The 15616-nt window shown below is 39.7% G+C and overlaps 1 protein-coding gene across 5 annotated transcripts in view; it reads left to right on the plus strand.

Annotated features, from left to right (window-relative positions):
• The window catches only part of ZDHHC14 (zDHHC palmitoyltransferase 14), a 70132-nt gene extending 59594 nt beyond the window's left edge, over positions 1 to 10538 (plus strand). For 2 of the 5 annotated variants that reach the window (XM_081187443.1, XM_081187444.1), the window contains exon 9: positions 6373 to 9964. In XM_081187443.1, the coding sequence (XP_081043569.1) occupies positions 6373 to 6774 (402 nt within the window). In that variant the 3' untranslated portion in view covers positions 6775 to 9964. Of the gene's footprint in view, positions 1 to 6372; positions 9965 to 10398 lie in introns of those variants that run through there. The other 3 variants (XM_081187445.1, XM_081187446.1, XR_014006231.1) reach the window with 2 other exon arrangements.
• Positions 10539 to 15616: the final 5078 nt, after the last annotated feature.

A 15616-nucleotide genomic window follows, 5' to 3' on the forward strand; every position in this document is an offset into this window, starting at 1 on the left:
TGGGCACCAGCAGATAGCCTTTCACAGAAGATCTAACCTATAAGTAGGAACTAATGAAGATAGGCAGCTCTTCCAATTATCTGGTCCTAAGCCATAAGGCCTTTCGAGGTTAAAAGAATCATTTTGGCATGGAAACTGACTGGGAGCCCATGGGAGCAGCATAACACCAATGTGATATGATGATAACACTCAAGTCTCGGTTAATTCAGTATGTGGCTCCTACAGTACCAACTGCAGATTGTCTGCAGTCATCAGAGGCAGCCACACATAGAAGTCCCATAGCTATGCCTTGCATGTCCCAGTTTCAGTCCCCAGCATCTCCAGGTCCCATTTTCAATCCCCAGCATCTCCAGTTAGGACTGGGAGAGCATCCTCTCTGAAACATGGAGAGCTGCTGCCAGTCAGTGTAGAGAAGAACTAGATCAACCAGCAAGTCTGACTCAGAAGACAGCTTCCTGTTTTCCTAGGACACATTGCACAAGTCCAACTTGGAGGTTAACGGAGTAAGAACCACTGAGGCTAGGCTCTCTGTCAAGGTTTCCAGCTGCTGCACCAACCTAAACTGGTCAAAAGTACTACGTTCTACAGGAGTAACCTGTACATCCAGAGACAAAAATAAGAGATTAGTATTCTCTCTTCCAACATTTTATTTCTCCCTGCTAGTCTTAACTGTGGTTAAGTGTCACACTGACAACGACGTTTGTGTGATTGGCAGCAGTGTTGGTGTGATTAACAGTCAAGTATGATTTAAAGCTGGTGTGACAAAGAGTTTAGTGCGTCCAACCAGGACCAGGGAGACCGAGGTTCAAATACCCACTTGGCCATGAGTTTTACTGAGTGATTTGGGTGATATTGGAACAGCCACTATCTTTCTGCCTAACCTACTTCTCAGGACTCTTGTGATAATAAAATAGGAGGAAAAATATGCATGAGCTCCTGAAAAAAATTGGGACACAAATGTAATCAATCAATATAAATAATAATCAGGGTTCACACTTAACTATGATGTAAGGTAGTTTAAGGTAGCAGTTCCTGCTAGGGCTGAGGAAAATGCCCCCTGTTTATGACTCCATACACAGATCATTTTGGGAAGAGGGGTTAACTTACAGTGGCAGCAGATGGCAAGCGTTTATCCTTTCCCCCTTTTCTTACACAGGCTTTAAATTTGTACTTTCATGGTCGCTGCCACAGACAGCAACAAAAATGCAAATTTAAAGCCAATGTAAAATGAGAGAAACTGCCGCTGCTCATAGCATGCTTGAATCAGCCACCATAAATATTTCTCCTACTGGCCGTTATTAGCAGCTATGTCAACATGATCCTTAACTATCGGTAAAGTTGGCAGGGGGAGATTTGTAAGTGAGAAGGTAGCAGCTGGCAGGACAGAGTGTGCAGTCTCACCACCTGTCTCCATTCTCTTAACTGTGGTTAATAGAGCAATAGCATTATCTCTGCAATAGCCTTAGGAGTCCACAACTCAGCTATGACCATTGTGTCTCAATACATGTGATAATTTATTGAGTTCTTGTCTCTCCTTTTTTCATTTTCCTTTGAGAATATCTGTTTCTGCAGAACCCTTTGTACATTTTTCTGTGCATCTTCTTACTCTCTGTTTTTCTATATTATGAACAACACTCAATCATATTTTTTTGCATACAGCCATTTGGTGGACATTATGGGGGATTTAGTTAATTTTAGTGATGAACATGCTGTTCTTTGTTTGATAACACTCGACCACACTAGTTTTAATTTTCCGCCCTTTATCTTTCTGAGTAGCACACTTCAGAAGACCACTGTAAAATCCACTGCTTCTTCCCTAACCATTTCATCCCACAGGTATTCTGTGCCATCATCCTACCTAAATAATACCCACCTAGACAGCATTCCAGTCATAGAAACCACTTCCTAAGTTATAGTTACTCCACTTTGGTCATAACATCATCTTGGCCATACAAATGTATTCTTAGATTAATGTTTAATTACTCCTATTTCTTTAAAAACCGTTGGATAACTAAATAACCTTGTACTAAAATTTATCAGGCATTTGCCAAAAAAAATCAATATGTGTAATGTTATTGCTCTTCGATGTTGCCTCTTGATTTAGATAAATAGTTGTGTTTCAGTGTTGTAAATAGGAACTCAAAATCTCTGTTAATTTGTATAATTGGGGGGGGAGATAAAATCAGATTTTTTTAAAAAATGAAACTGTTTCAAATTGATTTTTGTATCAGTTATATGACAAATAAAGAAAAGCACTGGAATTTAAGTATGTGTCTAACTTGCATTTAGTGTATGGCTATTGTACGGAAATAACATTTTAAATGGCTTAGACCTCATATCTGTATAAATAAAGGCAATGTTTTAACAGGGTAAAGCCCTTTAAAATTAGTTGGTTGGGTTTTTCTGACAGGGTGCTTCAGGAGTAGGCTCCTGGTCTGACATTTTATTTTGGCTGTGCAGTTGATATTTTATTCTAAGGAGGAATAGGTAATTCTAATACATTAAGAAGATTGCTTGAGGCAAATTTACACAATACCAGAGTTTAGATTTAAAAAAACAAAAACTAGAGCATACCTTATTTGGGCATATGTCAGAATTACTACTAAGCTTTGTGTGTTATTGTTGAGATCAGTTATTATTTCTGCCCTTTTTGTTAAATTCCATACAGAACAAAACCCTTATCATCCAAATTTGCACAAGGCAAGAGACTGAAAAGCTACGAGGAGTCAAGAATGCATGCTAGTGGCATGGGATACAGAACAGCATCTTGTTCCGCTATGTGATGTGAGCAGTCCAGGGCCACACAAGAGGAGTCCACTTCGCAACTCCTCTCCACACCTAGGTTAACCCAATTTCATGAGGGTTGAAACTGATGCAGAGAGGAGGGTGCAGTGTGGATTCCTTCTGTCTGATCCCTGGTTTATAACATTACCTGGCAGCAAAAAGTAAGAGCACTTCAGAGGCTTCCATACTGCAGAGGTAACTTGTGTACCAGTCCTAAAGTGTTAATAGCCCATGTTTTTCTTAAATTGCAATCTAATACTATGTGAGCTTATTGCAGGTTGGTCTACACTAGATACGCTGCAGTTCATCAGGCACAGTGTCAATTCCATAGGAGTTGTCAGGAGCAGTGTTATCCCCTGACACATTGTTCCTGTTAACTTTCTGTAGCCGTCTTTCTTTGGCTTCAGCAAAACTGGAAACACGATAAATGATAAGTAGGATTTTTGGAAGAAGTGCACCTAGAAGATGGGTAATGAAAAATCAAGTTAGTCACACATAGGAAATCGCACAACAACATGAAGATGCTACTATTAATGCATGTTGTCTGCCTTATTGCTTCTCCAGGAAGCAATAGGATGGAACTTTCCATTAAAATAATCCAAGCTCAAGATATACTAATCATAAATAAATTCAAATTATTTTCATATTACTTCAAAATTGACCCCATTTCTATCATTGTAATCCTATCGTACTGGAATAATCACAAAGCATTCATCTGTATTTGAAGTTAAGCACAGCCACTTACTGTAAGCCGCTATTTCAAAGCAATTTCTCCCTCTCTTTTAAAGATACATGCAAATAGAACATTTTGGATATCCTTTTCTAAAGGTTCCAAAATGATGTAAAATAAATTCCAGAGCGTATACATCTTTTGTTACATAACAAGGCATTTCTTGGTTTGTCACTTTCAAATTCTTGATTGTTTGCATCTGTCTCAAGAAACACAGAAGTGTGCCTTCAGTGGTGAAGTCAAACCATTGGAGAATCACAGTTATCAGCATCAGAATCACTTGTGACTGCTGCCTCCCTAGTAGCTAATATATGATGTTTCTTTGAAAGAAAGGTTCTTGCTCTAATGCTTTTTCAGTGCAGCCATAGTGGCGTTGAACGTTATGAACAGTGCTTTAAGAAGCAAGCTGGAACTTTAATCTGAAAGATGAAAAATACTTTGGCCATGATTTCATCTTAAGTACTTTACTGGAATGAGGCTGAAGTACAGTGAACTGCATTTAGAATGAACCACCGTGTAACAGCAAACATTTTTCAGAGTGTCAGTTATTAATGAGTAGCTTGGTCCAGACATAAAATATACTTGCCCAATCTGTCTCACATTCTATAAAGAATTCTGGAGATAATGGCCTTTAAGCATTCCCAAATTGCACCGATGAAAGAGGCATGCAGGAGGACGTGCCGACTCTGTCCTCTCCACCTCTGATGTGGGAAGGTCTGAAAGGGAGTTTGTAAGTCCATTTGGCTGAATGAGGTTACAGCCTTTGCCACAGTCAGAAACTCTGTACAATAGGAGTGCCTGGTGGCCAGATTACAAGGGCACAACTGGAGCAAGGGCACCAGGGCCCATACATGCAATGAGCTTTCATTTTTTTGTGAAAAGGAAGTCTCTAACCCCCCTAGACAGAAAGTTTTGAAGCAAAATTTCATCTTTAGCAAAAGTTAAAGAAAAGAGAAGTGGAAAAGAACCAAGGGCATGCATGTGTACACACACACATGCACACACCATACACATTCTTGTCTAGCTAGATAGAAGTGTGTAATTTTTTTCATTTCTGTTTTGTTGAGCTTGAATGACTCATTTTATTCATGGAAAACAAGGTAGATTTTGTGATAGGGTGGTGGCTATGGGAAGCGCCTATTTCAAATATTTCCATAGCCATTAATTCAAGTGACCTTAGGCAAGCCTCTATCTTTGTTCCAGTCTTCTATCCTGTGGAGATTAAGAAATAATATTAGCCCACCTTGAAAGAGCTGTTCCTACATATTATTGACATAATGCATGTGAAATGTTTTGAACGCTCTGGAAGAGTCCTATTTAAATACTGTTTTGATTTTTCTGGTTATTTTACAATGAATGCAACCTCGCTGCAAAATCTTACACCTCTTGTTTTGCCTTCAGTGAGTCTTCTTCCTTTTTTTTCAAAACTGCTTAAATTCAGAGAATAAAATTGTAAGATTCTGAGTATAATATAAACTATTACAGAAAATGCTGCTTTAAGTTATTTGAGGCAACTTCATTATGAGATGCAGATTAAAAAAATACTCCTTTTGCTTTTGTGTGTTAACTTTAGCCCTTAGTCTCGTTTATCTGAATAGTAGGATGACTGTTTAATAATCTCACTTTATGTTGTACTGATTACCTGATTCAAATGCCCTGTTCAAAATTGTAATCCATGTCCGTCTTTCATTATGGACAGGTTTGGTGTATTTCCATGTTAGCATTGTTCAATATCAGCAAAATCAAACAAGAGACAGTTTAACTGCTATCTACTCTGGTGTAGTCCCCACTAATTTCAGGATATAAAAATTATCCATGCACTTCAATCCTCTTCCTGAATTCTAAGAAAGATTGCAATATTTGCATGCAACATTTAATATGTTTGAGCCCATTTCCAACATATATGATGCTTGGCATTATGCCCATTTAAAATGTGTGCTTGCTGTATTTTCCTGCAATATTCTTTCCGCTTCATGAAGCTGCATCTTCTATAGCATCTTACCCAGATTTAACCAATGTAGTGCCTTCCAGATGTTCCTAGACTTTGGCTCCCATCAATCATTGGCCATGCTGACTGAGGCCAAGAATTGTATTTCAACAGTATGTGGAAGGCACTGCATTAGCAATCCGAGGGACTCTTATCAAAGAGGATTCAGTGCTATGTTACACAAGGCATGTTACTAGGAATTGTTAGAAGTATTGGCTTTGAATGTGCACCTGTACAAATGAGGCCAGTTATTCCATTTACAAGATCCTGCAACCTCCAGTGTGTTAAATACATGTAGTCCAAAGTAGTTTTCCAAGAAGTATTGAATGAAACACCTTTTCTTTAAACACATCAGGAACAGAAATGCTTGTGCCGCTGTCTTTGTTTTATGCAGCATTAATGTTGCTTATCTACTGGTTAAAAGATGCTCATGCATTAACGCTGCTATCCAAAGCAAATTCAAACCAAAAGTAACCTGTAAGGTCTGCACACAAAAATAAATGCAATTTTTAGTTGGGAAAAGTTAGTATCATTTACAGATTATTTTCTTCAAGAGAAACGAGGGCTCTGGCTCTCGCATACAGCAAATGATGGTAATAATGCATACTGTCACTTTCCTGGGTTGCACTAAGATGAGCATGCCCTATATGTTAAACTGACAAAGAAAAATTACTAACAACTCTTTTCTTTCTCTTCACACCCCATTCCTCTTTTGCCTATATCCTTCCATCTCTCTCTCTCTCCATCTCTCTCTTTCTTTCTTTCTTTCTTTCTTTCTTTCTTTCTTTCTTTCTCCCTTTCTCCCTTTCTCTCTTTCTCTCTCTCTGTGCGTATGCTTTGTATATTATTTTGGCACCCTTCAATACTTCAGTGTGATCAAGATCAGTGCATTCAGAGCACTAAATTCGTTTTGCAGGCTGCTGCCACACCGCTTCTCCAGAGTGAGCCCAGCATAAGTAGTGAAGAGCTACCTTTGCCAGGAAAGACCTCTATCGGTGCTCCCTGTGCCACATTAACACTAGGGCAGCCAACACCACCCTCCTCCATGCCAAATCTCACCTCAGAAACAGGTTTGACAGACATGATACCATTAAAAGAGGACTCTGAAAGTCATCAGTTTCTTACTCCTGAGGAAGCTCCATCACCACCTGGGATGTTGCCAATTGGGAGTCCTATGATTCACAGCCGTACCATGCATATCCTCAGCCTAGCCAGCCAGGACTCGTTGCACGAAGACTCAGTACGTGGCCTTGTGAAACTCAGCTCAGTCTGAGCAACTTTCAGGATGATGGTGATTATACAGCCCTTATATGCTAACAACAGAAACTTGCCGAGCCACCTTCGGACTCTGTAACATGCATAAGCCACTGAAACTTTGCTAGGTCTTCTTAAAAGGACAAGTTATTTTTGTGCAGTGAAGAAGCTATGGCATTTCTTTAATAGCCAATTTATGGCTTGGATTTGATGTGACATTGTCAAAATAACAGAAGTGTACATTAACCTTGTTTGGTGACTAATAGTGTCCAGCAGCTTGGAATCCTGGTACTTTGAATTTGATTATGATAATACTTTAAAAGATATTACTGGAAGTTAGCATCATATTCCATGTTTTATGAAGTTCTCATGTAATGTTGCCTTTGAGGCCATGCCGGCCACCCTTTTCATGTTATTACTCTACTAATATTTGAAACAAAAAAATTGCCATTCAGATAATACAAAACCAATAAATACTGCAATTGTGGATTTGCATGCCACGCTACAGTGTATGTTACAGTAGTGTTGGTATTGAGAGAAAGTGCTGCTTTATTATTTGTGAGTTTTGAAGTACTGTTTCATATAAAAGGCAGTGCAACAAACCAATGGACAAATGTTTTTTTTTTAATCAGTCAAAGTTGTTATAAATAAATGAACTGGTGGTACTTCAAACGTGGAGGACTACCATTTTTTGCATATCATTTCAGTTTGAGTGTCTAATATAAGATACTGTGTTGTGCCATTGATTTCTCTCTACCATCACCGTTAGATAAAATGGCACCCTCTGTTCCTTTAAATATGTATACAGTTAATACCCATACAGTGCGGACGACAACAACAGCTCCATATGGATTGCGAGTTACTTTTCCTCATGATAATGCAATTAAGAAGATCAAAGGAGTATATAAAGTCCAATTATGAATGGTTTATAGTATTGTGTGTGGTTTTGAAAATAGGCAGTTTAATTTTAGGACAAACCATGCCTACAACTAACCTGAGTATCAAAATAACTTGAAGTTAATGAGTTGCATCTAAAAGCCCTCTTCCATTATCTGGTTCTCACAAACAGAAGGGGTGTGCTATTAACAAGTACCCCTTGAAAATCTGATGTGGAGGGTTGAGAGACCCTGTGGAACAGCATAAGGTGGAGGCTGCAGGTATTAGGGGTAACTGGCAAAGGTCACCTTCCTCTCCTTCCATTTTCAGGACTTCTGCTAGTTGGGATATCTGTTGCATTCATGGAATGGCACCTTTGGATCCGATCTAATATCTTACTTAGGACCCATACCAATGGTGCCCAGAGAGATCTCCCAAGTAAGAGATTTGCAAGGTAAGGGTGCCCCAAGGTTCTAAACTTTGGGAAGAGGAAGAGATAAATTACTGGAACATAAGTTACATGTGATCCATAGCTGCCATCTAGTCATGTGTATTTTCAACTATATTCTATTTTTAATTTAAAATGGACATATTTATGAGACATAATTATTTGTTTTTATTTGAGGTTAGGACAAATTAGTTATGATTTAAAGAAAAAAAACTGCTCGGGGATAGCCAAAAAGAACATTAATGGTGATCATTCAAATGCTATGTATTGCTGCATCTTGCCTTGCTTTTAAGATGCTAGGACCTGCAATAATCTTTTCTCAGGACAAAATTTCGTGCAAAGTATTTTTTTTAAAATTCAAGCTTCACTGCAGGCAACTACTTTTGAAAACAAGGATCATGAAGACATGGATTTGTTGCATCTCTGAGACATGGAAAAATACAGTTTAAAAGAAAACAAAAGCACAATGTTTTAATTGGAATAAGGCCATCTCTCTTGTAGAAGTGCCAGACGACATACTGGCAAGAAGCTTCACACTGTGTACAATTTTATAAAAGATATTATTTTTCTCTTAAAAGTGATAAAATGTTCACCTTGTTTGCATGTATAGTAAATATCTAGAGGGGGGGATTATATCCATAGGTTCCTTGCTTTTTCTGTTTTGCAGAAAGCTATGCATGATCTGCAGTTATCTGGTTGTGAGCCATTCAAATGTTTACAAGCTTTCATATAAAGGGATATTGTCTCTTTTCCTGTCTGACCTCATAGGATTTATTTAAAATCCTGCATACATTATTTCCTTTAGCACAGGCTTATTCCAAAGAAAAAGCAACTTTGAGATGCATTCTCTTGACTTATTGTTTGATTACTGCACTAGAAGGAGCTATAAGAAAAATTTAAACAACTATAAGCACCAATATAACAGCAGTGAACACATTGATTTAGTGAAACGTTTTCAGTGGAAGTGGGTGAGGTTGATTGCCTTTGTAAATCTCAGTCTCCATACAACACCTCAGAGGCAATAGTCCTAAATCAGATTTTAAGTTTGTGAGCTAATAATGTTATGTCATGTGCTAGGAATACACAATTACACAATACATTCTAGAAAGTTGGGATACTCCAATTCTTTCTATCCTTCCTCTCTGCCAGAAGGATTCTGATTTTCCTACAAAACAAACAAACATTAGGGCAGGAGGAGAACTGCCTCTCTTTTTTGCTCATTACATTGAAATAGGTTTGGCAACATTTCTGACGACCGAAGGAAAGTATCACATTGACACTTATTTTGTGAAGTTCATTTCTTTAAAAAACCCACCAGTATTGAATTATTTCAGTGTACCTGAATATTTTGCTCCTTCTGCAGATGCCAGAACATGAAGCTTACATTCCCCACAGTGCGGAAAATAAACAGTGATAAATATTTTACTCTGCCATTATGACTTCACAACTGTGGCGCTTACACAAAGGAGTAGAAATGTTTAAAAATTCATCTGCTTACATTTTCAAAGAAATACTTTGGGGTTCTTTTTCAGTAGCAGCATTTGGATACCTTTGCTATTTGGAAATAGCATCACATGTCACTTAAGTCCACAATATGGTTCTGGTAGTATTTTTTACTGAGGGAGGGGCATGAGAATGCCGCCATGCTGTTGTTTTTAAGTGTCTCTTATGTAAAGCTTTAAAATTCTGCACTGCCACATTAGAATACTTTGGTTTTCTTAGAGCTTGAGGGAAATAAAATGCTTGATGACAGAAAAAGTACTGTGAATACCTATTTTAGAATGAATTTATTATTTCTGTTTGCATTGTTGTACAGTAATTTTTTGCTGTTTATAATATTTTTTGACTTTGTGTTGAAGAATAAAAAGTACAGCATTTTTAAGCATTCCCTTCTGTTTTAAGATTTTTCATTCCCCTTGGTGTTAAATCTCTTCTTACTCTCCACCAGCCCTAGTACATCTGTTTATTTTCGTTACCATGACATTTTAGAACTTTTACTGTTACATTGTGATGACATCTGCTGGAAAACAATGGAACTGAGCATATGCTTCTTTTAATTGCAGTTCTTCATTAATGGTATACAGTAGCTTTAGAAGTAGAACAGTTACAATTTCCAACAGATTGACCTCTCATGGTCTGTTTTACCACCAGTGAAATAGTTTAAATATTTTCAGCACAATCCTGGACAGCTTTACTCAGAAGTAAGCCCCACTAAGTCCACTGAGACTTCCTATGAAATCCATGTGCCTAGGATAGGAGTGAGTTAAAACCAAACCCATTTTACCACTTTATTTAACCATTTTGATCTGTTTTTGTTAGGTTCAAGAGACTTGGTCATGTTGAAGATAGACATCAGCTGTATGAAGTGATGTTTCTGATCTAAGGAATATGCTGGATTTTTTTTCTATTTTCCTTCTTATTAGGCTAGTAAATAAAATAGTGAATGTTCTTCATTGGTACTATCTGTGTACAATATATTTTTATGCAGATACTGGTTGCGTACAACTCAAGGTCTGAATGACTGTGTTGTGCAAAAATAATATCGTTTAAAAAGTAGGGGCCTTTTATTCCCTGGTGTAGTCAACCTTTAGGGTAGAACTTCATATTGCATGCATGTACACTTACTATTAGCCTAGTGGCTGCTTTTCCCAACTAAAATCATCCAGGGGGGATGGAGGAATTGGAGCAGAGAAATGGCTGGGTGGCAGGGTTCTTTAACCTTTTCCCCACTTGGCACTTTCCCAGCCTACCCTCCCCCCACAACTACTTTCTGTCCACATGCTTCCAAACTTGTGTAAAGATATATGTAGAAATGGAAGTTATATAAACATACGGTAATAAACAATTTTTACTCCCAGGGAATAAGTAAACTCAAAACAATATGGCAGTCACCTGACGTCATATGATGCTAGGTGCAGAGATATGTTATCTCTGATCTAAATGCCAAGATCTTGGCTTAGCATTTGATTGATTTCATGTGACGTCACTAACAGGTTGCCCCACCTACCTATCAAAAATGGCTGCAAGGGGTAAGTCAGTTCTGGATCCAGCCCTCAGGTTCCCCAGCCCTGTATTACAGGTTTCTATGGCAAAAGACAGCTGAGGACCAAAGACACCAATGGGACCAAAAAAAAAAAAAAAAGTCAAGTAATTAGAACTGAAAACCTCCCTCAAACCCTGGGGACAATAGTTTATTTTGTATTACATCTACATCGTGTATTCTAAGCAAAAATATTAATTGGCTATTTGTATATATTTCCAGACTTGCCTCAGTCTCATTATTTGTTGATTTATTGGGTGAACTTTGTAGCGCATTTTATCGTTCAGGCCCGCAGTGATTAATATTTCCACCTCCTGCAACCACATCAATTCTGTGAAGCTCACTGTTCAGTTTTGCAAGTACAGGATAGGGAAAAGGCAGACATGCACAGCAGGTACTAGTGAGACTGGTTGGGTTGGCATTTAACCCCAATCTCCCAGATCAAGCTCAATGTTGTCAACGTTGGTGTCGAGAAATAATGGAGTGTGCCTCCAGGGGTAAAGTCAAACTCCTGGAGTATCATAGTGTTTGCTGTGGCTGCAGAGACTGGTAACTCATAACTGCTGCCCCCGGCGTTGTATTTTATGCATTCTGTATTTTCTGGCCTCTCCAGGGCACAAGCCTGGGCAGTGTGTTTGGAGGCCCTGGGCTGCCCAGATGACAGGACACCCCACCGTCTGTTTTTAATCTCAGTTTTAGGCTTGGGTAGCTTGCATGTCCCCATACCCTCACAGCAACCCTATAATTTTAGGCTGAGAGAATGTAGATGGCCCAGCATCACCCAGAGGGCCTAATGGGATTTGAACCCGTTGATCAACACACACTGAATGCTGTACAGCATTTAGCCACTACAACACATTGGCAAAGGCTTTAATCCAGCCCTTCCTTTACTTTCATTAGCCCCTCACTACCGAGCCTGAGCCAAAGCAGCTTCAAGGGAGAGCGAGCAGCCGAGGCGTGGATACAGTGGTACCTTGGATTACAGATGTTTCAGGTTACAGACGCTTCAGGTTACAGACTCCGCTAACCCAGAAATAGTACCTCAGGTTAAGAACTTTGCTTCAGGATGAGAACAGAAATTGTGCGGTGGTGGCACGGCGGCAGCGGGAGGCCCCAGTAGCTAAAGTGGTGCTTCAGGTTAAGAACAGTTTCAGGTTAAGAATGGACCTCCGGAACAAATTAAGTGCCTATCCCAAGGTACCACTGTATACAACTACCAAGACTTTGCTTCTCTTAAGGTGGCATATGACAGTGTTAAAGAACCCTTCGCCCTTCTTGATTCTGATGGGATAGGAACATCTCAGCCTCACTAAATTTAAAAAAGATGACTCTTGTTAAAAATAGTTGCCAACCCAGGCACTAAGCTGAAAATTCAGGCAGGGAGAAAGCTGTGAGCGAGCAGCAGCAGTGCCTGTGTTCAGGCAGCCAGGGCTTCTGCACCATTGCACAAAATAAATAAAATTACTGTAGGGAAGTATTTGTAGGAATCGTAAGGCCAGCTGAAAAACCAAAGTTAAACTAACATTTTTCAAAATGAGGAAAGTCAATAGGATTCAATTCCCAAGCAAACTGTTGCTGCAGATATTTGATGGCTGTTGCTCACATCTCTTGGAACAGCCGGACTTCTGGTGCTAGCCTTGCCAGGGCAACTATGCTGGACACTGGCTTGCTTGTTGTCGTTCTAAATACCAATTTTGTTTTCTTCAGTTCCAACTGAACAGTCAACAATGCTTCAAGTATTCTTTTGTGTGTCGATTTAAATGCCACTACTGCATTTCTGTTTCTGTGACTGCAGGGAAATTGCATCACATGGTCAGTTAAGCTTTGCGTTAAAGTAAACAGGAAATACTAGTCACTGTTGGGGATCTGATTGTGCCATGCATGACTATTGTGTGTTGCAAAAATAATTTAGTTTGCTGGTGAAGTGGGGGAAGACAAACAACCCTCACCCAGACAATGAACTTATTAAAATTAATCCACAAGGTTAGGTTTCTGGTTGTTGTTGTTGTTTAGTCGTTTAGTCGTGTCCGACTCTTCGTGACCCCATGGATCAGAGCATGCCAGGCACTTCTGTCCTCCACTGCCTCCCGCAGTTTGATCAAACTCATGCTGGTAGCTTCAAGAACACCATCCAACCATCTCATCCTCTTTTGTCCCCTTCTCCTTGTGCCCTCCATCTTTCCCAACATCAGGGTCTTTTCCAGGGAGTCTTCTCATGAGGTGGCCAAAGTATTGGAGCCTCAGCTCCAGTGAGCACTCAGGGCTGATTTCCTTCAGAATGGAGAGGTTTGATCTTCTTGCAGTCCATGGGACTCTCAAGAGTCTCCTCCAGCACCATAATTCAAAAGCATCAATTCTTCGGCGATCAGCCTTCTTTATGGTCCAGCTCTCACTTCCATACATCACTACTGGGAAAACCATGGCTTTTACTATACGGACCTTTGTTGGCAAGGTGATGTCTCTGCTTTTTAAGATGTTGTCTAGGTTTGCCATCGCCTTTCTCCCAAGGAGTAGGCGTCTTTTAATTTCGTGACTGCTGTCACCATCTACAGTGATCATGGAGCCCAAGAAAGTAAAATCACTCACTGCCTCCATTTCTTCCCCTTCTATTTGCCAGGAGGTGATGGGCCCAGTGGCCATGATCTTCGTTTTTTTTATGTTGAGCTTCAGACCATATTTTGCACTCTCCTCTTTCACCCTCATTAAAAGGTTCTTTAATTCCTCCTCACTTTCTGCCATCAAGGTTGTGTCATTGCATATCTGAGGTTGTTGATATTTCTTCCGGCAATCTTAATTCCGGCTTGGGATTCATCCAGCCCAGCCTTTCGCATGATGAATTCTGCATATAAGTTAAATAAGCAGGGAGACAATATACAGCCTTGCCGTACTCCTTTCCCAATTTTGAACCAATCAGTTGTTCCATATCCAGTTCTAACTGTAGCTTCTTGTCCCACATAGAGATTTCTCAGGAGACAGATGAGGTGATCAGGCACTCCCATTTCTTTAAGAACTTGCCATAGTTTTCTGTGGTCGACACAGTCAAAGGCTTTTGCATATTCAATGAAGCAGAAGTAGATGTCTTTCTGGAACTCTCTAGCTTTCTCCATAATCCAGCGCATGTTTGCAATTTGGTCTCTGGTTCCTCTGCCTCTTCTAATTCCAGCTTGCACTTCTGGGAGTTCTCGGTCCACATACTGCTTGAGCCTTCCTTGTAGAATTTTAAGCATAACCTTGCTAGCATGTGAAATGAGTGCAATTGTGCTGTAGTTGGAGCATTCTTTGGCACTGCCTTTCTTTGGGATTGGGATGTAGACTGATCTTCTCCAATCCTCTGGCCACTGCTGTGTTTTCCAAACTTGCTGGCATATTGAGTGTAGCACCTTAACAGCATCATCTTTTAAAATTTTAAACATTTCAGCTAAAATACCATCACTTCCACTGGCCTTGTTATTTGCAGTGCTTTCTAAGGCCCATTTGACTTCACTCTCCAGGATGTCTGGCTCAAGGTCAGCAACCACACTACCTGGGGTGTACGAGACATCCATATCTTTCTGGTATAATTCCTCTGTGTATACTTGCCACCTCTTCTTGATGTCTTCTGCTTCTGTTAGGTCCTTACCACTTTTGTCCTTTATTATGGTAATCTTTGTACGAAATGTTCCTTTCATATTTCCGATTTTCTTGAACAGATCTCTGGTTCTTCCCATTCTGTTGTTTTCCTCTATTTATTTGCATTGCTCGTTTAAGAAGGCCTTCTTGTCTCTCCTTGCTATTCTTTGGAAATCTGCATTCAATTTCCTGTATCTTTCACTATCTCCCTCGCATTTTGCTTGCCTTCTCTCCCCCTATTTGTAAGGCCTCGTTGGACAGCCACTTTGCTTTCTTGTATTTCTTTTTCATTGGGATGGTTTTAGTTGCTGCCTCCTGTATAATGTTGCGAGCCTCCACCCATAGTTCTTCAGGCACTCTGTCCAGCAAATCTAAATCCTTAAACCTGTTCCTCACTTCCACTGTGTATTCATAAGGGATTTGGTTTAGATTGTATCTTACCGGCCCAGTGGTTTTTCCTACTTTCTTCAGTTTAAGCTTGAATTTTGCTATAAGAAGCTGAAGATCTGAGCCACAGTCAGCTCCAGGTCTTGTTTTTGCTGACTGTATAGAGCTTCTTCACCTTTGGCTGCAGAGAATATAATCAATCTGATTTCGATGTTGCCCATCTGGTGATGTCCATGTGTAGAGTCGTCTCTTGTGTTGTTGGAAAAGCGTGTTTGTGATGACCAGCTTTCACCACTCTTTTGTTGACTATGAGGGCCACTCCATTTCTTTTACGGGTTTCTTGCCCACAGTAGTAGATATGATAGTCATCCAAACTGAATTCGCCCATTCCCGTCCATTTTAGCTCACTGATGCCCAGGATGTCAATATTTATTCTTGCCATCTCATTTTTTACCACATCCAACTTACCCAGGTTCATGGTTCTTACATTCCAGGTTCCTA

This window comes from Podarcis bocagei (assembly GCF_964188305.1).
Source record: "Podarcis bocagei genome assembly, chromosome: 3".
Classification (NCBI taxonomy): Eukaryota; Metazoa; Chordata; class Lepidosauria; order Squamata; family Lacertidae; genus Podarcis; species Podarcis bocagei.